Source organism: Ovis aries, chromosome 14 (assembly GCF_016772045.2).
Source record: "Ovis aries strain OAR_USU_Benz2616 breed Rambouillet chromosome 14, ARS-UI_Ramb_v3.0, whole genome shotgun sequence".
NCBI classification, from domain to species: Eukaryota; Metazoa; Chordata; class Mammalia; order Artiodactyla; family Bovidae; genus Ovis; species Ovis aries.
The window spans coordinates 1,928,265-1,949,363 of NC_056067.1; the positions used below are offsets into that span (position 1 = coordinate 1,928,265).

At 58.1% G+C, this 21,099-nt stretch overlaps 2 protein-coding genes across 10 annotated transcripts in view; one reads left to right on the forward strand and one right to left on the reverse strand.

The window, feature by feature from the left end:
- ZNRF1 (zinc and ring finger 1) overlaps positions 1 to 13,178 on the forward strand; it is an 88,919-nt gene extending 75,741 nt beyond the window's left edge. For 2 of the 5 annotated variants that reach the window (XM_027977623.2, XM_042230730.1), the window contains 4 exons: positions 2,503 to 2,598; positions 9,639 to 9,744; positions 10,949 to 11,040; positions 12,166 to 13,178. In XM_027977623.2, coding sequence (XP_027833424.1) covers positions 2,503 to 2,598; positions 9,639 to 9,744; positions 10,949 to 11,006 — 260 coding nt within the window. In that variant the 3' untranslated portion in view covers positions 11,007 to 11,040; positions 12,166 to 13,178. Of the gene's footprint in view, positions 1 to 2,502; positions 2,599 to 9,638; positions 9,745 to 10,948; positions 11,041 to 11,884 lie in introns of all 5 variants that reach the window. The other 3 variants (XM_027977624.2, XM_027977626.2, XM_027977625.2) reach the window with 3 other exon arrangements.
- Positions 13,179 to 16,559: 3,381 nt separating this feature from the next.
- Positions 16,560 to 20,762, reverse strand: LDHD (lactate dehydrogenase D). Of its 5 annotated transcripts, none has more exons than XM_042230726.2 (12): positions 20,683 to 20,762; positions 20,128 to 20,240; positions 19,774 to 19,915; positions 19,452 to 19,593; positions 19,186 to 19,345; positions 18,503 to 18,702; positions 18,298 to 18,426; positions 18,091 to 18,218; positions 17,517 to 17,607; positions 17,326 to 17,437; positions 17,071 to 17,227; positions 16,560 to 16,733 (listed from the first exon to the last, which is right to left on the reverse strand). In XM_042230726.2, exons 1-12 carry the CDS (start codon positions 20,752 to 20,754, stop codon positions 16,683 to 16,685), a joined length of 1,497 nt encoding a protein of 498 aa, XP_042086660.1. In that variant the 5' UTR covers positions 20,755 to 20,762; the 3' UTR covers positions 16,560 to 16,682. The 5 variants fall into 5 exon arrangements, 4 of the variants coding, with proteins under 4 accessions (XP_042086660.1, XP_042086662.1, XP_042086661.1 ...); XM_042230728.2 differs by having other exon boundaries at positions 20,128 to 20,297; XM_042230727.2 differs by lacking the exon at positions 17,071 to 17,227.
- Positions 20,763 to 21,099: the final 337 nt, after the last annotated feature.

A 21,099-nucleotide genomic window follows, 5' to 3' on the forward strand; every position in this document is an offset into this window, starting at 1 on the left:
AAGGGTGAACGACTAGTCTCCCAGTGGCTGGTCATTCTGTGAAATGTTACTGAGTACAAGTATTGGTGTATTTGCAGGGCACAGGCCTGAGGGCAGACTCAGGGAGACAGAAGGACGAGGTTAGAAGAGCACTCTCACCACACCAGACTCGAGTTCATGACTCACCTGTGCTAGGACGCGGGATGGACCCTCCCCTCTCAAGTTTCCTTTCTTTGTTCTGGTGTTGTCTTTAATGAATGCATAACCACCCAGAGATCAGAAAATACAGCCCTTTCTCAAAGCTCAGCCAGAGTCCTTGAGATGACAGCACTTCCAGGACTTTGTAGCCAATGCACGTAGACGCTGAGTATCTCTGAGGAAAAGGGTTGGGGGAATGGGGTCGGTGCCGCAGAGTCTGAGGTCCGCTTTGCCCGGAGTGGGCTGGACTGTGGGTGTTCTGTCTGGTTCTGGAGCTCAGAGCCCTGTCCCTGAAGAGAGGAGGGTTCAGAGAAGACCTCATGCCAAGGGTCTGTGCCCTGCCCGGGAGCCGACCCGCTTCCTGTCTCAGCACCGCCAGCTATCCAGGTCAGGGGCTGCCCTGCAGAGTGAGCGTGCCCCCTCGGGAAGGACACTGGGGAAGCTGTGAGCTCCTCTTTGCCTTGAACCCTCTCCTCATGGTAGATACTGCTCCCGCGTCCAGTGAAACTGTGTGGACACTCAGGCTGAAAATTAACAGAAGGGTCAAATCTTCACCACAGTATTTAGACGTCCTGTATTTGACCTGGAAACTCCAGACTGGGAAAGTAGGGGTTATGGTCGCAATAAGGGAGACTTAAAATTTGATGTGGACAAATAAATAGATGACTTTTCAGTCTTTTCAGTAGAATGGAAGTGAAGTATTCTATTTGAAACCAGTAGGTTGTTTTTTTTTTTTTCCCTCCACTGTGCAGCCTGTGGAGCTTAGGGTATAGTTCCCTGTCCAGTGATCACCTGGGAAAGCAGAATCCTAACCACTGGACCACCAGGGAATTTCCCATTTGTTTTGTTTTACAATATTTACTTATTTGGCTGCACCACGTCTTCACTGAGGCGTGTGGGATCTTTACTTTCAGCATGCAAGATCTCGTTCCCTGGCCCAGAGACGGAATCCAGTCCCCCTGCGCTGGAAGCACAAGCGTCTCAGCCACTGGCGCGCCGGGGAGGGAGTTCCCCCTTTGAAAAGTAATTTTAATAAAAGTAAAATGGGGAAAATTGGAAAGATTTGTATTTAGCTGTAAAAATCTGTATTTATCTGTAAAAATCAGTCAAAAGATAATTTATAAAAAAGCGATCAATGCATAATGGAGTTCAGCTCAAAAGGTTCTCCACCAAAATATCCAGTGCTGATACACTTTGATGAAATTCCCCAGGTGTGTAATGAATAAACTTCCTGGAGAATAAAACGGCAGGGTCAGTCGCCTGTGGTTGTGAAACAGCTGTCACTCTTGGAGGCATATGGCCAAGGCATGTGTGGCATTCGGGAGTGCTCTGCAGGGCCACCCCACTGCGAGCTCACTCTCCAAGGACAGCTGCGGGGGCTGTGGGAGGGAAGGTGCTCAGGCTGAGGGGTGGAGGTGCCCACACCTGTAGGGGTTCCTTCCCCAGGAAGGATGTTAACTCTTTGATATTTAAAGACAGACTGTTCAGTCACCTTGATTCGCTCAATGACTCCCTGTCCCCACTGCCCACTAGACCCCCTTGGGAAAGGATCTGAATGCAAAGAAAACTCAAGTCTGATGCCAGAGATGGCTGGTAGGCTTCGGCAAGGGGCATGACAAGGGTGTGCAGTTCAGTTCAGTCGCTCAGTTGTGTCCCACTCTTTGCGACCTCATGAGCCGCAGCACGCCAGGCCTCCCTGTCCATCACCAACTCCCGGAGCTCACCCAAACCCATGTCCATTGAGTCGGTGATGCCATCCAACCATCTCATCCCCTTCTCCTTCCGCCTTCAATCTTTCCCAGCATCGGGGTCTTTTCAAATGAGTCGGCTCTTCGCATGAGGTGGCCAAAGTATTGGAGTTGCAGCTTCACATCAGTTCTTCCAACGAACACCCAAGACTGATTTCCTTTAGAAGACTGGTTGGATCTCCTTGCAGTCCAAGGGACTCTCAAGAGTCTTCTCCAACACCACAGTTCAAAAGCATCAGTTCTCCGGCACTCAGCTTTCTTTATAGTCCAACTCTCACATCCATACATGACCACTGGAAAAACCATAGCCTTGACTAGATGGACCTTTGTTGGCAAAGTAGTGTCTCTGCTAAGGGTGAGCCTCCATGAAAAAAATGGGAAGTGGCGGCTATAACAAAAAAATGAAATGTTGGTTGCCTTAATGCAGAAGTCAGTTGTGGGCTGTATCTAGACCATCATTCTCTGTGTTGATTCTGAGCCCACACGGCCAGAGTCACACAAGAGTTTCCACCTTTATTATGGATATGCTTGGTTTGGGGAAACAAAACAAAACATTTCCTTCTGTTCTCTCTTTCAGGTTTCAAGTGCCCCATTTGCTCCAAGTCCGTGGCTTCTGATGAGATGGAAATGCACTTTATAATGTGTCTGAGCAAACCTCGTCTCTCCTACAACGGTGAGGTTTTGGTTGGGGCAGGAGGCAGGGGGGTGGCCTCTGGGCAGCTTCTGCACCCTGCCTTCCAAGCGGGAAGGGCAAGGGGAGTGGGCCAGGGAGGGAGTCCCTCAGGAGGCTAGTGTGCCCCGTCCTTTCTGCCACCTGCTTAGCTCCTCTTGCGTCTGGTCGGGAGACAGGCCTTGGTCTCACACAGCTGACAGCAGAAAGTCTGCGGGAGCACCAGCTCTCTGTGGGGAAGGGGAGTCCTGGCCGAGCTTTGCACGACCTGCTTAAGCCTGACTATCCAGGGCAGAATAGATGTGATGTGTGGACACCTTTGGGGACTAGGAACTGACCTGCCACCTTGGGACTAAGAACTGACCTGCCACCTTGGGGCTGAGCATGAGTACATCGAGGCACTCCATGAAACCCCAGTCCCCCGCCACGACACCCCGTGGACGGAGTGAAAGTGAACACCTGCCTAGTGTGCCGTGCACAGACTTGGGTGCGTTCTCGGCCGCCTCAGTCATGGCCCGCTCTCTGGGGCCCCGTGGACTCTAGCCCACCAGGCTCCTCTGTCCAGGGAACTCTCCGGGCCAGCACACTGGGGTGTTCTGCCGTTTCCTAGGGATCAAACCCAAGTGTCTTGCCCTGGCATGGGTGTGCCCGTGTTGCCCTGCGTGGCCTCCTGGCCTCACTCAGCCACACTCACACTGAGCGTCCCCTCAGAGGGAGCAGAGGTTAGCCAGCCAGCCGGAGGCCTGCCGTGATTATTCTTGGTCTGTTCCCATTTTCTCCCTCCTCTAGTTGAAAAGCCTTCCCTGGTGGCTCAGACAGACGGTAAAATAGCCACCTGCGATGTGGCAGACATGGGTTCAATCCCTGGGTTGGGAACATCCCCTGGAGAAGGGAGAACAGTATTCTTGTCTGGAAAATTCTATGGACAGAGGAATCTGGTGGGCTACCGCCCATGGGGTTGCAAAGAGTGGGACGCGATGGAGCGACTTTCACTTGGGAGCTTCCCTGGTGGCTTAGATGGTAAAGAATCTGACTGCAGTGTGGGAGACCCAGGTTCGATCCATTTGGAAGAGGAGGAGGAAATGGCAACTCACTCCAGGATTCTTGCCTGGAGAATCCCATGGACAGCGGAGCCTGGCGGGTTACAGTCTATGGGGTTGCAAAGAGTCAGACACGGTTGAGCAGCTGACATACAGACAGTTGAAAAGCCATCTCTTTGGGGCCATGGGAGGGGAGGGGGTGCATGAGAGAATGTGTATGTGAGTGTAAATGGGAGGACCTCTTTTGTAAAAGCCAGTCCTTAATCACCCAAGGCAAAGAGCAGCATGTTGCTTCTGGTCCCATCAGTGGAATTTGTCTTAAGGCAAAGAAGGTGCCTCGCCCCTCTGCACGCACTGTTAACACAGGCAGTCTTTGTCTAAGGATACCTAAACCTTCCAGGTATGAAGAAGGCATTTGCCACCTGGGGTCTGTATATGGAGTGAGAGTCTCCAGGGCTGGTCTGGGGCCTGTTCTGAGATATGGCACAGGCCTTTTGGGGCCTTAAGCCAAAATCCCAGTTCAGACCTCTAGGTCATATTTTACCAATGGCTTCTTATCATCCTACTTTGTCTTTTCTACCAAAAAGGGAAAAAAGAAGAGATTTACGGCATTTGTGAGGTGTAAAACTCTCAATCTTTCTGGGAAGGGGATGATCTGAGACTTTCTTAGTGGGTATGTGCTGTTTTCTTATGAAGATTCACTGAAATTCCTGGTCACTCCCGGGAGATTCCCCATCTACACACGCACACCCTTTCTGTAGATGCTAGCACCAATTGGGGAAATTTTAAGGAAATTGATAGCAGTTATATAAGGTGAAATTAACCGCCAAAGAGGCGGGGTGGGGGGAAGAAACCTCCTAAATGAGACTGATAGAAAGTAGTATTTTTCTTATTATGAGGGTTGGCCTGAGCCATGGGTTGGAAGCCCTCCAGTAGCCGCCTGCCAGACTTTTTTTAAAAAGGCCAGTTTAGGAAGGGCAAGACTAGTTTAACTGGTTCACCCAGTGCTCAGGAGAACCTTAAAGACCAGGAGCTGGTGCTCCCGCACGGGCACCTGGCCCGTGAGTCGGGATGACACAGGGATGCGGTGGGCATGCACCCCAGAGCACAGACCCTCCTGTCCTCTCTTCTCCTCTAAGGGCAGCTCTGAACCCGGAATGGACGCCTCAAGGGTGAGAATGGAGTCGGGGGACCCATTTGCTTGGATACATGTGGCCAGCTTGACGGGGTCTTGTAATTTCTCTCCCTTTCCAGTGTCTCTGTGTTTCTGAGACTGGCATCCTCAAGAACACGCACTCAGGTTTTGACCTTCGTGTTGGTCAGCTAGTAGAATGAATCTGGAGGTGAGGAGCCTGGTTCTGCCATGAACAGAAGGGTCACAGTCCAGGGACCGAGGAGGCCCCGATTTTGCCACCAGCAGGGCTCCTTGGCTCTGGGAGAGCCTGGCGTGTGGCAGGCTCTTTTGCCAGCAGTATTCAGCGAGCTTGGTGGCGGTCAGAGCAGCTTTAAAAGCTCCTGTCTGCTTAGCTTTCTTCTGGGGCACAGACCCTTGCTCTGCTTCTTAGGTCCTGCCTGCCCACCCCTCCTCTCTGCCAAAGGTCATTGCCTCCAGCTAAATGCTGAATGTCACACAAGGTTTCTCTAAACGAAAGGGACTCTGGCTCCCCTCAAAATAGGTGTGCCTCCTGCTCGTTTACCCCCCGCCAGCAGACTTGTGTCCATGGTGCTTGTTTGGCCTGTGTCTCTGCTCTCAGGGACCCCGTGGTTGGGATGGAAGTGCCTTTCTTGGGCCTTGGGCAGCCAGGTCCTGGCTTAGGAGTTCGCCCAAGCTAGTGGGGCTGCTGCTGGGAGCTGTTTCTGATGCTAGTAGTGGCTGAGTCTGGCGGCCTGGGGTCTGTCTGGAGGTGCCTGTGCAGGTGCCCTTCCTGCAGGGGGTGGCAGGAGAGGGCTCCTGGCTGCCGGAGCGTGAGGCGTGGGTGAGAGGGAGCCCTGGGGAGAGGGGAGAGGGCCCCAGGGCAGCCTCTAAAATGAAGCCCCTTGGGCCTGAGGACCCCCCTCTGCTTGTCATGATGGAAACCCAACCCACCTGGGCAGCGCTGGCAGTCCGGGGGCTGGGGTGGGACACTGCTGCTGGTAGGGGAGCGCTCCACTCGGAGTCTCCCCTTCACCTGGAAATTCCCCAGGAAGGGAGCTGACATAGCCTGGCGTGGGTGGCACTGCCCCCTCCCGGCCCTCAGGAGGCTGCGGTGCCTGGCTCTTGGGCACCTGGCCTGGAGGTGAGGCCGGGTAGAGCCTGTCTGGGATGTGTGTGAGACTTGTTCCTCTGGCTCCCACCGTCCTGCTCACCAGGGCTGTGAGCGCCACAGGCCCGGGGACGTGAGTTCCGCCCCCAGTGTGCACACCCACCTCTGTGCCCCTCCAGAGTCCCACTGGGTGACGTTGGGCCTGTGCTCCCTGCAGACAGGCTCCTCCCCCCACCCGAAGGGAGGGCTGCAGCCATAGGTGAGGTGGGTGCTGGTTTCCAGCTCCAGAGGAGAGACTGTCGCCTGGTCTCTGAAGGACGGGGACAGGTTGGCCAAGTGGAAGGAGCAGCGTGGGGGTCCTGGCTGCTACCCACAGCCTAAGCTGCAGCCCTGACCCCGCGGTGTCTTTGGGGTTCAGCGGGCTGTGTGTGTGACACTGGTGGCCTGGAGCTGGCCCCAGAGAAGCGAGGGCTCCCTCTTCTCCTCCTCAGCCGCTCCTCTGTGATGAACGGCAGCTGTTGGGGACGGGCAGAAGTGTGCCACCACTTCCCACCCCCGCCCCGGCAGCAGGAGGCACTGCCCGCCACCCTGGGCTGCGTCTCTGGTCTGCCTGAGAGCCGAGCGTTGGCCCTGTCAGCAGCCCCCCTCAGGCCAGGCTCACTTCCACGCTTCCTCCCAGGCAAGAGACCCTGGCTTTGCACGTGGTATCAGGAAGCTGGGGCTTGTGGGGCTTGAGGAGAAAGAACAGCTTGGTTCTGTGTTCTCATTGACCAGGATCAGTCAAGCCCCCCTGCTCCGGGGACCTCGGGGTGCCCAGCCCAGAGGCATCGGAGTCCATCTGCATAGTAATCTCAGCATGGTTCAGGGTCCTCTCCTTTGGGCGGCGAGGTCCCCTGGCAGCTGACGGCGGGCTCCCAGCATGAGAGAGCAGAAGTCCTGTAGGATCTGGGTGGTGGCCAGACTTCAGCTGCAGCTGTGTTCCCGCCCCTGCTGGGCACTCAGGGATTCCTGGGGGCTGCTGATTCCTAGCACCGTGAGGATTGGGACAGGGAGTTTTACTCAACCCACTCAGACTTGTTGCCGGGTTTGGGCTCCTCCTCCCTTCAGCAGTGGGGAGATGCCGCTTCCTGGGCTCTGTGCTGCATGTGGGCACCGCCTGCTTCCCCAAGCTCCCAGGGTCCCCAGCCCGCTCCTCATTCATGCCCTCTGACTTCAGCAAGGTGTCTGGTTCTCTGGCCGCGTTGTCCGTTTGCCAATCAAGAATAAACCGGGTGTCCTGCCTGGCTTCTAAGACCCTGAGGCTCATTGAACACACACATGTGAAATCTCCGTGTGTATCACTGGCCGTGTCCACGATCAATTAAAATCTTTCAGGAGTGCTTTCTCCTGCTTCAGGCTCTGCTGTTTTCATATGCAGAAGCCACCCTCTGGATATTTCTCCTGTGGATTTGAGAACGTCTAGGTAGCCTTTTGCTGACTTCACCTCTTTTCACCTGCCTTTCAGTTACTAGAGTTCACCTGGTTCAGTCGTTTGCTCTCTGGGTTTGTCTAAGCTCTGTATCCCCCACCTCCCGCTGTGGCCCACATCTCTCCTCTAAACCCCAGATCTGGACTTGTGCAAATTCTGGGAGGTTTCCTTGGCCGTGTCCCTGGGGAGATTCCTGCTCAGCACCTCCCACCCAGCGCTGAGCTCATCTTTCAGTCCCAAGCTGGCCCCCTCCTCCTGGGCTCCCTCTCTTCATGACGAGCGCCCGCCTGTGCCCCACCCCTCTATTTGCCCAGCTGCTCCAGTTCTTGTCAGCCTCCCACCCCCAGTGCTGGCGCTGGCCTTGAGTTCCCCTCTCCTGCCAGGCTGCATCAGCCTCCCGAGCGGGCTGCCCACCGAGGGCTCTTCCAGTCACTTTTAGTGGTTGCAGAAAACCAGATGTGGTCAGAACGCGACTCGAGGGCCCCTCAGTGAACCAGCGAAAGCCCAGGCCCCGCAGCAGAATGCAGGTCCCAAGCCTGTCCTCAGGAAGTTGGTCTCTCCTCTCCCCGTGGCCCCACGACTGTGCAGCAGCATCCTTCCCCCCAGGTGCATAGAGGCTGTCCCCTCGCCTGGACCACCCCTCCCTGCGCCGTCCCCACCCTGCCCAGGCGCTTCCCACACCTCTCACATCTGGATCTGTGTGTGTCCTAAGACTTCCAGGAATCCCCATGCTGTTCATTTCCGTCTTGTTCACCCTCCCCTGCTGGGCTGTGAGTTTCCTGAGTCCTGAGACCATGGCTTATTCACTTGAGTTGCCAGTGCCCAGAATGTCACAGGAACATCCTAGAGGGTGTTGGCCTTGCCCCCAGCTCTGCTTGCGCTGTTGTGCTTACGGCTTCCCCCGGGGCCATGCGTGGCAGCTTCCTTCCATTCATTCTTTTCTGGTGGGAGCGTAAGGTGTCCTTTTTCTTCCCCCCCAGTTCAGTTCAGTTCAGTCACTCAGTCATGTCCGACTCTTTGCGACCCCATGAATCGCAGCACACCAGGCCTCCCTGTCCATCACCAACTCCCGGAGTTCACTCAAACTCAGGTCCATCGAGTCGGTGATGCCATCCAGCCATCTCATCCTCGGTCATCCCCTTCTCCTCCTGCCCCCAATCCCTCCCACCATCAGAGTCTTTTCCAATGAGTCAGCTCTTCACATGAGGTGGCCAAAGATTTTCCCTTATTTAATTGAGTTAAAATGTGTTTAACACGCACGTAACAGTGTCGTAGCATTTAGGACATTAACAACATTGTGCAACCACCGTCTCTGTCTAGTTGCAAACATTTCATCACCCCGGAAGGACCTCGTTGTATGATTCCACTTAAATGAAGGATCTAAAGGCATCAACAGTCGACTCCATAGAACCGGAGAGCAGAAGGGTGGCTGGCAGAGGAGAGCGAAGCAGGCAATTGCTTTTCAAGAGGTAGAGAGTTTCAGTTACGTGAGATGGAGAAGTCTCGCGGTCTGCTCTGCAACATGATGCCCGCAGCAGTAGTGTACTGTACTCTTACATTTTTATCAGGAGGGTACATCTCATGTTACCACAAAAAAAAGGAGGAAAATCCCTTAGTCATGAAGCACGCAGTCTCCAGTGCCCCCTGACCTAACTTTTTGCCTCTAAACTTTCCTCTTCTGGACATTTCGCATGAAGGGAATCGTACAGCCGGTGGCCTTTTGCGTCTAGCTTCTTTCACTCACACCATGTTGTCGAGGTGCGTCCATGTTGCGGCCCACATCAGCCCTTCACCTTTCTTGGCTCAGCGATACTCCATTGCATGGGTCCACACGGTTCATTTCTCCATCAGCCAGCGGACATTTCCCACCCGCTGTTGTGAATAATCCTGTGTGCACGTATATTGGCTAGAGTGCCTGTTTCTCCCCCTCATTCTTGCCTAGTCCAACTCTCTTCATCACCATTTTTTTTCCCTGGCCTGTGTGTATGTTTAGAGGAAAGTCTGTCCAGGGAGCCAGTCTGTCTCCTGCTGCCCAGCTCCGGGTGTCTCCCTCTCCCGTCCATTTTCATCCTCTGTCTCCTGGGCTGTGAATTTGGTGATTAATCCCATTTTGTCCTCAGATAGTTGGCGTGTGGTTTACATGTCTGGCGTCTGCAGTGAGGACCTTCACGTCAAGGTCCGCCTCAGGCTTTCACCCACTCAGGCGGCCCACGCACGCCGTCCCACCCGGCTCTCAGAGCCCGGCCAGCTGGTGACTGACCCCCATCCTCTCCCACTGTCCCCTCTCTGCAGATGACGTGCTGACTAAAGACGCGGGTGAGTGTGTGATCTGCCTGGAGGAGCTGCTTCAGGGGGACACGATAGCCAGGCTGCCCTGCCTGTGCATTTATCACAAAAGGTACGAGGGAGCTGGCAGGCCCGGCTCAGCCGCACCCAGACCCCAGAGGGCTCCTTCCCTGTGGTGGGGGGAGAGAGCCAGCAGTCACGAGGACCCTGGGCGGCGTTGAAGCAGAGGCCAGCCCGCGGGGGCGTCTGGACGTGCGGGGCGCAGAGCCGGGGAGGCCTGTGGATCCCCGGCCCCCAGGGAGGTTGGGTCTCCGTGTGTCTCCACGAGCCCCCACTGCTCCGCAGTGTGCAGACCCTGGTCTGTGCCGCGGGGCCTGCACGGAGGGAGTTGCTGGCTGCCTCGGCCCCAGGCCCCGCCCCTCGGCCCCGGAGGCTCCTCCCAGGCCCCGCCCACACTCACTACCTGTGGGGCGGGCCCCTCCGTAATAGGGCCGAGATTCGTCTCGGGCTCCAGCTCCGGCCTGTGTCTTGTTTCCAACTGGAGAGAAGACGCCTCACTCAGGCCGCCGCTGCTCTCGGGCCCTCGGCCCGAGCCGCTTCCTGACGCAGGCGTTCCTGAAGCCTGGCTGGGGCCGCGGCCGCGGGGCCACGCGCGGATGCGGCTGGTGCGGGGAGGGCGCGAGTGAGGGCCGGGGAGGGTTTGGGCCCGGGCCCAGCGCCAGGCCCCCGCGTCCAGAACTGGGGGCAGGACCCTCTAGCTCTCGGGGAGACATACGCAAATAGCCAGCCTGGTTCCTGTTTCGAAAAGACAGGCTTGGCCAGCCCTTTCTGTGACTCCAGGACTTCACTGCCGGCCTTCGCCTGGCGCTCCTGAGTTCCACCCCTCGGGCCACCTTCTCCCGGGAGGGCTGGCTGCTGGCTGCCCGCCACAGCCGGGCAGAGCGCCTCACGAGACGGCCCGCTCAGGGCGCTGCCCAGCCTTCCTTGCCCTTCAAGCCTTGGAGACGGTCGCCTGGCCGCCCCTCGCAGCCCCCCGCACTCGCCGTCTCTCTGGTAGCTGTGCCGTGCTCCCGTGCTCCACGCCCCCGAGGCCTCATCCTTTTCGAGGCCGCGCTCCCCGCTTCCTGTGGGCCTAGGCCCACGCCACCCCGCCTCACGGCACGGGGCCTCCGGCTGAGCCAGCACCCATCTGAGTGCTCTGCTCCTTCCTGCCAGTAGACAGTGGGTGTCGGGTCCTCGCGGGTGAGACGTAGGAATCCTGCTCCGAGACCGCTGCTCAGCCGGTGACGCATCCCCCTTGCCGTCTCCCCGCTCAGTTGCATAGACTCGTGGTTTGAAGTGAACAGATCTTGTCCAGAACACCCTGCGGACTGACCCTGCTGGGCTCGCTTGCTGACTCCTCTCAATGGTGAGCCAGTGATTGGGGCCCTGGAGTGGGGAGGGCGTTGCTGAGCTGCCCTCACACACCGCCCCCCCTCCCCACTGAAAGGGGTCGAGGGAAGAGGGTCTAAGCAGCAGTGCTTCTGTGAGGTGGGAGTGGTTCCTGGGAAGCCTAAGAGTCCACTGTTGCATGGTCGTCCAGAAGAGTGGAGGTGGAGTTGGGAAAAGATCAGTGTGGTCCAGACGTTGAGGGCAAATCTCCCTGAAGGAGGTTCAGCAGGAGCTTCACAAAGTGCTGAGTGGGGGAAGCCTGGGACCAGTGCTGTGCCTTGTGCTCCCTGGGCTGTGGAGCAGGTCCTCACCCGGGTGGGGGTGGGGGGTCCTGCTTCTTTGGGGATGGGGACATCTCGCTTGCACTCCCACGTGGACATCACGGTCATTGAACAGGACCGCGCATTGTCCCTGCAGCACTTGTCAGCAGTCACCTCACCAGGTTTTTCCCTCCTCTGGCCCCCTCCCTCACCCCCTTCAGATGAGTCAGACTTGGGGCCCCGCCACCACAGCCCAGGTCCCTGACTGTACTGCAGACTAGCCCAGATAGGGGAGTACCCATCAGGTGGTGGGCATTTCCCACCCTGTAACCATTGTGTAGCCCGTGTGTCCCTCGGGCACCTTACTTTACTGCTGAATGTCCTCTCCTGTCTCCATCCTACTTGTCCCTTCCGCCAAACAGACGACACCCCCAGAGGAACCAAAACCGACCTCATCTCACACCCAGGGGTTCAGGGCCCTCTTTCTGTTCTTTCTCTTTCTTGCTCTCTCTTCGTCTCCCTCTTTCTCTTGTTTTTTTGTTTTCTTTTGTTCTTTGTTAGGTTTGTTTCATTTATCCCAAGTAAACCCCCAGAACAGCTGACGATGTCAAACTATTCAGGGACACTTGCTCTTTTTACCTTCTCCTCAAAAACTGAGGACGTGGGGTGAAGAAAACGCGAGGGGAAGAAAGAGGCAGAGGGCATGGAGCCTGGCACCGGCTGCAAGTCCCAATTCCCAGCATGACGTCCGGTTCAGGGGGCGCCCCAGCCTGGCCTCCGCAGGACACACACGGCCGGCCTCGGGCCCACCAAGCGCGACTGACATCTTCCGGTCCCCACAGGGACAGCCAGGGCCCCGTTCCTGAGAGGAGGCTTCAGACACTGGGGCAGAGCTGAGCTGGGGACAGCAGTGGGAACAGGGCGCCCTCCTGCACTGACTTCCAGAGAATGGTCCCCCTTTCTCCCCGAGGACACCAGATTGGATGAGAGCCAGTTTGAGAGAAGAAAGAATCACCCGCTATCCTTCCCCTCATCCTCATCCCAGGAGGGAAAGGGCATTTTCTTTTTCACTTTTGAAAGGCATTGTGGGTCTGTCTCTAAAGTGTTTACAAAAAAAAAAAAATTATAAAAAAAGCAAAAAGTCTAGTGTCGACTGGTGTTTTCCCTCGTGATGTTTACAGATCGCTGTCTGCTGCCCGGCCAGAACCCACTCAGTGACAAACGAACAGAGCCGGGTTCTTGCCACTCAAGTCCCAAGGGCGCAGAGCGAGCTCACAGCCCTCCTGTGCCCGGCCTCCAGCAGCCTCTCCATCAACCACTCTGCCTTGGTTTTTTTGTTAGTTCGATCCCCCCCCCCCATTTTTCTGGCTTGATTTTGCACTTTTCTCCCCTGGGGACCCCAATATCTTGACTTCATTGCCAAAAACGAGTCCATCAGGACCTTCTCCCCCTTCTTCCCATTTCTCCTTCCTACTTCCCTTCTGGTTCTGGTCAGTTCAGAGGATTTAACAATCACAAGTGTCCTGCAAAAATGCCTGAACGTTTTTCCTAGACCCCTGTGTATTTTCTTTTTTCCAGAAAACTTAGACAAACAAAAGACTAAAAGGATATGTACAGCTGCCCCTGTTTTCAGGCATTCTGTTTGAGAACATTTTAGCTGTTGATGTTCACATGTGACATCAGTTCCGGCAAGATAGGTTTCTGTATTTATATATTAAAATCCAAAACAAAAAAAAACCTTATAAAATGTTTAAAAAAATGTTCAAAGCTGGGGGAAAAGGCTTTCTTCATTAGTCAAGGTGTTTTGATATGGTATTAAAATAATGTCTAATAAAAGATGCACTGTGTGACTTCATTTTAATCAAGTGTTATTACACAACCAAGAAGTGAGCATTGAAGGTCTCTGTCCCTGGTCTCTTGCCCACCCGCCTTAGCCTTCCTTCAGGCTAGTGTTGGGGCTACTAGTGTGTCAGCAGGGATTCATGGGTGAGGGAACAGGGCAGGGCAGGCTGGAGTCCCACAGGTTTACAAACCCGCTCAAGCCTTATGGAATCTATCTGCCGTCACCCGTGGCGTGGTTGTGACAGAACTTTTCTGGAAAAATCTGCTGGGCAAGTATCTTGCAGCCGGTGGAGGCTGTAGGGACTCGCGTTCTTCCAGGCATTACCTCCCCCCCTACCACCATACTTGGCTCCCCATTCTGCACCCTGCCCTTCCTGTTGCTCCGGCCGAGTCTCCATGCTGACTCACGGGCATGCTTCATTGAGGCCCAGAAAGAGGCCTTGCTTTGGAGCTGAGCCAGCTCAGAGCCCTTGAATTAGAACCAGCCACTCTGGGCTCATCAGAGTTGGCACACCTTGGGCAGGGTGGGAAGTGTAGGGCAGGGGGTACCAGTGCCCACCTGGCCTCTGTCTCTGCGCCAGACCCGCTCCCGGAGAGGCACTGCAGGGCCTGCGAGGGCAGCTCAGGAGGGGGACACATGCTCTGCCGGCCTCCAGCCCCCTGCGTGTGGGCTCTGACCCCACCAAGGCCCTGCAGTCGTGTTCTGTCAGATGCTTGCTGAAGCACCTGCTCTGTGCATTGCAGGCTGGTGGGCAGCTGTGAGCCAAGGCCCCAGCATGTCCAGCGTTCCAGAGAAAAACTCGAGAGGAGTTTGGGTCCAAGCTGGTGGAGTGGTGACCCCGGAAACCTGCAGTTGCCACGGGGGCAGGAACCTGGGCTCTAAACTGTCTGTATGGGGCTTCTCTGCCTGGCAGAACCATGTTTGGGGAAAGGACTCCCATCTAAACCTCAGATGCCCCACAGGTGAAGTGGGAACAAAGTCACAGCTCAGAGGGCACCGTGAGGGTCAGAGGATCTGCCCAGAGGCCTTGGCACATGCATAGCAGGCTCTCTCATGGCTTTGTCACCACAGAAAGCACTGTTCTATTCACAGCACCTCCTGCTTCTGCCTGGCAACTGTGTCTCCCTGTTCTATATTTAATTCCTCCAGCAAAGCTGGCCCTGAACGTCTCCTTGCCTGACCCCTAGGCCTGCAGGCAGGGGGGAACCATGTGCCCACCTCGGTGGCTTAGACCTGGCAGCCTTGGCGGCACCCTGGGTGAGCTGGGTGAGAGGAGGGCTGGAGCCCACGCCCCGGGTGCTATTCCAGGCTCCTGTGCTGGCGTTTATCCCACCCCCAGGGACTTCACTCCCACCCGGCTCACTACAGCCCTCTGCTGGTGGCCGTGTCCTCTGAATTCAGCCCCAGATTGCCAGCTTCTGGGCGGGGGTGGGATGGGGTTGTCCTGACTTCCCAGATGGAACTGGTGTCTGTCATCCTCCAGCCAAACGGTTCTCCCGAGCTCTGCCTTTCTGAGGGCAGGGGGGATTGGCAGGAACTAGGAGGTGGGTTCCACCCACTCCCTCTGCCAAGGGCTCAGCACGCTCGGCTGTTCAAGTTATGTCTGACTCTTTGTGACCCCATGAGCTGTACCCCGCCAGGCTCCTCTGTCCATGAGATTTTCCAGGCAGGAATACTGGAGTGGGTTGCTATTGGAGGATTGCCAAGTGGATTGCACACTTGGAGAGGGTGGCTTCCTGGGCAAAGGGCACCTCACTAAAACTAGTCATCTAGTAGTCCCAGGCAGCACTCGTGGGACTACCGCCTACCAATGCGGGAGACATAATGAGACTCAGGTTCAATCCCTGAGTCAGGAAAATCCCCTGGAGGAGGGCATGGCAACCCACTCCAGTATTCTTGCCTGCAGAATACCATAGAGAAGCCTGGCAGGTTATAGTCCATGGGGTCCCGAAGAGTCAGACACGACTGAAGCAAGTTAGCACGCACAGCAGCCATTTAATCACATCAAGGTTTTTAGGTCCTTATTCCTAGGAAACATGCTGAATTGTATAGGTGAATGACGTGAAAAAATTTGTAACTCAATTCCAAATGATTTTCCAGCGATACACATGAAGCAAGCCAGGTAAGAATATTCATTGTTGAATCTTCAGTGAACAGTGTGCTTGTTCTTTCAACTCTCCTGCATGTTTGGAGCTTCTCCTTATAAAGAACTCTGGGGAAATGGCCATTCCCTGAGCACCTACTAGTTGCCAGGCACTGGGGGGTGGGGTGGCACACCAGGGAGGAGCCTTGGCCCTGCAGAATGCTGCCCCTGGAGGACTGCTGGCGGGAGGCAGCCTGCGTGGAGGGGAGGCACCAGTGAGTCCATGTGGCTGGTGGTTAGAGTGTTGCTGTTTCCTTTATTGGGGAGTGGGGGGACATGAAACTTGCCCCACACTACCCCTGGTACATCCAAGGGACAGAAATGTCAGAAGAGCGAACTCGGGGCTCAGCCTGGTGTTAGCAGAGGAGTCGTTCGAACCAAGCTTGTCTCAGTTAGAGGGGCTGCCTCTGCTGGGGGCCTGAACAGTTGATGGGTGATGGGTTGGAGGCAGGGTCTTAGGAGGATAGGAGTGAAGTGAGTTGGGGGGTGACGCTGGCTCCCCTGCACCCCTTGCTCATCCTCTTTCCTGAGGGCCAAGGCTACCAGGGAGGGAGGTGGGCCTGCACCAGAGGCTCCTGGGACCTGCAGGTGGGTGGGAGCTTGGAGATCTGTTTCCTGGGCTCCAGGTGTCTGCTGTACCCTGGGAAATGGGGGGCCCAGAGCTGAGAGCTGTAAGTCCCTGCGAGGGGAGCAGACACCCCAGGCGGTACTGGTGTCTGAGCTTTGTGGTGTCAGGCGCCCTCGCGTGGGCTTAGGGGGAACAACTACCAGGCACCCTGGACGAGGAGCTCTGGCTAGAAATTGTGACCAAGCCTGGGGCAGGCCTCAGGGGGGACAGAGCCTGACGTTGAGAGTCAAGAAAGCTGGTAGAGAAACATACCACACCGTGGACAGATGTGGGACCAGGAAAATCACTCCAGTGCTTGGTAGCAGCCATTTGAAGGACATGATCAGAATGTTCTAGAGCCCAGACTGGGGGCTCAGTGGGGGAAGTCTATAGTGAGGATGGCCACGGTTTAACCCTCAGGTCCTGGGGTTCTCACGGGCAGAGCAACTGGGACAGGGACCTGAGTCCCCTTAAGTGACCTTCCTCCTGCAACCTGAGCACTGTCCCCTCCTCAGGCTGCAACAGGTCAAAGAGCAGAGGCCGGGTGAGGGATGAGGGCATCACGGAAGGACAGAGAATCTGGAGGAGGAGAGGTGGGCAGGCACAGGAGGCCATTCACAGCTGCAGCTTGCTCATCTCCAGATAGCTGCAAGTGGGGCTCAAGTTTATTTGGGGTGGGGGAGAGCGCAGGATTGACAACGTGGAGCAGAACTTCCCTTCCCCACCAGCAAAGGGGCGTTCCCCTCACCAGGCAGATGGAGCTGGGCTATGCGTGCTGCGTCCCCAGCTTTTGTCCTCCTGTCCTGGGCTGTGGAGGCTGAGGAGAGGAGTGGACCTAGTCTTTGGGGTGACCCATGGTGCCCACCCAGGCCCGGATGTGTCAGAGCAGAGAGGAAGCTGCTTCACTGGGAATGACCCCCAGCAATTTTATTGAAGCAAAGGCTCCCGAGGACAGCAAGAGAGCTGGGGAGAAGCCAGAGGCCTGTCCAAGCTTCTCTCCTCCCCATGGCCTCAGGTGCGTTTAAAAAGACAGGTGAAGGCCTTTCCAGCTGGGGAAGACCCCTGCAGAGTCTGGGGGCTTGCAAACAGGCTCCAGAACGGGAGGTGCCACTCTGGGGGCTTGAGGGCCAGGTGCCCAGGGCCCCTCACAGCACCTTGCCTGGGTTCATGAGGCCTCGGGGGTCCAGCGTGGCCTTGAGCCGCCGCATGGTCTCCACACCCACCGCGCCCACTTCCTCGAGCAGCAGCTGCCGCTTGCCCAGCCCGATGCCGTGTTCCCCGGTGCACGTGCCGTGGAGCGCCAGTGCGCGCCTGGGAGGCAACCGGAAGGGACCCTCAGCGGGAGCTCCCCCCGCCCCCGCCCCGCCCCTGTCACCGCCTTCCTGCCCTGCCTCCCGCTTCGCTCTTACCTGCCCAGCTGCTCTGCAAAGGCCTGGACCCTGAGGAGCTCCTCAGGGTCCTCGGGGTCTACCAACAGGATGCAGTGGAAATTCCCGTCGCCCACATGCCCGACGATGGTTCCTGGGGGCCCAGAGGACAGAGCTGTGGCCCTGGCCTCCCCCGTGCCCTGCCCCACGCGCCCGCAGGGGGCTGGCGGAACCTGTGAGTCTCCAGGCCTCCAGGTCCTCTTTAGTCTGCACCAGGATCTCCGGCAGCCGGGAGATGGGCACACACACGTCGGTAGAATAGCCCTGAGTTGTGGCAGCTCCGTAAGCGATCCCCCCTCACCCGGCGTGCCCAGAAGTTAAGGGGTCAAGGCTACAGATGGGCTCAGGGAGCTCGGCCTCTTGCTTGCATGTGTCTGCTCTGTCTCTAAGCCTCAGTTTCCCCTGGGGAGCAAGAGGACTGGCCCAGATAGGTTCCCAGGGCGCTCCGCCTGCTCCCCACCCCCGATCAGGCACCCCAGCACTGGCTGCCTGGGGCCCCGCCTCCCCTTCCCGTAAGCTACCACCCCCCCTTCACCACCTGTTCCTCCAGGAAGTCTGCCTTTTGTGTTCAAACTCCTAAGGGCACCATGCTGCCACTGCTCGGTCCCTGTACCCAGGGCCTGGCTCAAGGAAGGGGCTCCCTCCCAAGGATGTGGCAGTCTTGCCCGCCAGGGCCTCGGCTGGCCACCCTGGACAACAGGGTGCCAGGCCGAGGAAAGGGTCCCGCCTGCATCCCAGCCTGCTCACCTTGCAGCCCGGCCGCAGGGCCAGGCTTGCGTACCAGGCGTTGTGCCGGGCTGCCCAGAGGCGGCTGCGCTCCTCTGCCTCCTTGGCCCAGGAGAAGTGGGAGCCTCCGTTATGACGGATGATCTCCTCTGTGGGGGACAGGGAGAGTCACACCAAGCTCTACTCTGGGGGCAGCCTGTGCCCCCTGCCCACAGCACCCCCACACACCTGTGCGCTCCACCTGCTCTGCCAGCGCCTGCTCGGAGCCGTGGAACTCGAGGAAGAGCGTGGGTGCCACGCAGCAGTTCAGCTTGCTGTGCCTGTTGCAGGCATCCATCATGACCTCATCTAGGAACTCTGGGGCCAAGGAGAGGCCAGGTGAAGTGAAGCTTTAAAGGGGGCCTCCCCCGGGGAGCCCACCTGGACTGCTCACCAATGCGGGCCACAGGTACTGCAGCCTGGAGGATGTGTACGGTGCTCTCCACCGCCGCCTGGACGGTGGGGAAGGCACAGGTGGCGGCCACAGTGGCCTCAGGGACAGGATGCAGGCGCAGAGTGGCGGCCGTGATGAGACCTAGCGTTCCCTCGGAGCCCACAAAGAGCCCGGTGAGGTTGTAGCCAGCTGCGCTCTTCCTGGGCCCGGGGACACAAGGCAGATGAGCACCCAGGCCACATGTCGCCAGATCTCTGGCTAGAGGCCGGAAGGGAGTAGAGCCCGAGGTCTGGGCTGCCCGCCCTCGGCGCAGACTACCCCCCAGGCAGCCGCTCCCCTACGCGCCTGCTAAGTCGCTTCAGTCCTGGCCAGCTTTCTGCGACTCCGTGGACAAGGCTCCTCTGTCCCTGGGATCCTCCAGAGCCCTGGAGGGGGCTGCCGTGCCCTCCTCTGGGGATCTTCCCCGCCCAGGGATGGAACCTGCGGCTCCTGGGGCTCCTGCCTCGCAGGCGGATTCTCGAAGCTTGAGCTGCCGGGGAAGCCCCGCCGTTCCCTGGTACAACCCCCACCACTGGACCACCAGCTTGGGCCACAGGACAGTCTCCTGTCGCGCCTCTCCCGGGGCCGCGGCCGGGGGAGGGCGCTCACAGGAGGCGCCGGCTGGTCCCGTAGAGGGCGCTCACCGGAAGCGCCGGCCGCGGCCCGCGGTGTGCAGCCGCTGCCCGCTGGGCAGCACCACCTCCAGGTTCAGCACGTTGTCGCGCATGGTGCCGTAGCGCACAGAGTTGGTGCCCGAGGCTCCAGTGGCCGCCATGCCGCAGAGAGAGGCGTCTGCACCTGGGTCTGGAGGGCAGAGGGCAGCTTGGGGCTCGCAGAGGGGTCCCACCGAGCCTCAGAAACACCCCGCTCCCAGGGAGCCCGCCAGGCCCGGGGAAAGACCCCAGCCTACCCACAGGGAACCAGAGGCCGCGGTCCCGCAGGTGGGCGTTGAGAGCTTTGCGGGTGACGCCGGGTTCTACCACCACAGAGAAGTCTTCGGGATTCAGCTCCAGGATTCGGTCCATACGGGTCAGGTTGATACAGACGCCACCCTGGCGGGAGGCATTCAAAGGATGGCTGCCCTAGGTCTTCCTCCAGGAGGACCTCAGCTCGTGGCCAGCCTCCCAGCAGGATGGCTGGTAAGGGGCGCTGCGCGTGGTGGAGGAGGCCGCCGCCCCTGGGACAAGTGTGACGGGAGAGCCCGGCCCGCCGAGGCCAGCCGCAGCGCGTACCTGCACCGCGCAGACTCCACCCTCCAGCCCGGTGCCTGTGCCGAAGGGGACGATGGGCACGCCTTGGCCATAGCACAGGGCTGCCAGCCGGCCGACCTGCTCCGCATCCTGGGGCCACACCACGGCGTCCGGAGGCTGGCACCTGCAAGCAGACCCTCAGCAGTGTGGGTGTGTGGCACCTTCAGGTCCTGCTCGTGTGTGTAGGTACTGCAGGGCCTGAGGCTGCGCAGTGGGTAGAGAACACCCTTCTGGGGGCATAGAGGAGAGGTGGAGAATGCCGGAGCGCCCAAAAGGGGGCCGAAGACACTCCAGGACCCTCGCTCCCGGGGGCTTCTGATGCGGAGGGGAACCCACCTGTGCATGGACTCATCGTGCCCGTGCTGCTCTCGGACCACAGCCGCGGTGGACACGTGCGGGCTCCCCACGACTGCCTTCAGGGCCTCCACAAAGCCCGCGCTGAGTCTGCCCTACAGGGCAGGAACACGCGTTGGCAGGGTCACTCAGAGATAGCTGGGGCCCCCTGGCTGGTGGGAGGGGAGGGGTGGGGCTTCATTGCCTGTGAACTGCGGCACCCACAGCCCCGCCCACGTTGGCCGGGGCCTCCTAGGGCTCTTGGAGCCCTTCTGAGTATTTCTTCCCTTTTTACTGACGGGGAAAAGAGGCCATCGAATCCATGACAGGACCTGGCCTAGAACCAGCTTCCTGCCTCCCAGGCATTCTTTCAAAATGTGTGTGTGTTTCGGAGCCCCAAAGGGGCGCTCTGGAGTTGAAACCCTCCAGGCCCCCTCACTCAACGCCCACATCTGACACGGGGTGAGCCCAGCGATCCTCCCCCGGAGATCTCCGAATGCTGGGGCAGCACGGAGCCGGGCCCCCCACCCTCTAAGGGGCCCCTCCCCTCCTACCCACCTGCGTCCCCCTGGAGCAGTAGCCCCTCCAGGAGAACAGTCCCCAAGTTGTAGGCCGGAGCAGGCTGGCCATAGCTGTGCAGTCGCCAGTTACCACCGCTGGGCTATTGGTTGTGCTGGGGGCGGGGCTGCTTAAGGTGGTGCAGCCTTAAGGTGGCCCTGCCAGACCTTGCTGAGTCAGTACTTCTTGAAGGAGAGGTGAGGTTTATTGAACCAAAGGGAAACAGAACAGCAGCCACTACCTTACTTGAGATTATGCAATGGCTCCTTGTGGTCCGAGTACCCAGAGCTCCAGCCAGGCTCAGGGGCTTGGCAGTACCCTTGAGCTTTCTCATTGCACAAGGCCCATATCCAGTGTCACAGAGTACATCTTGATGGGGCTCTGAGAAGGAAAGCGCAGGGAGGCTCTTGGGGCATG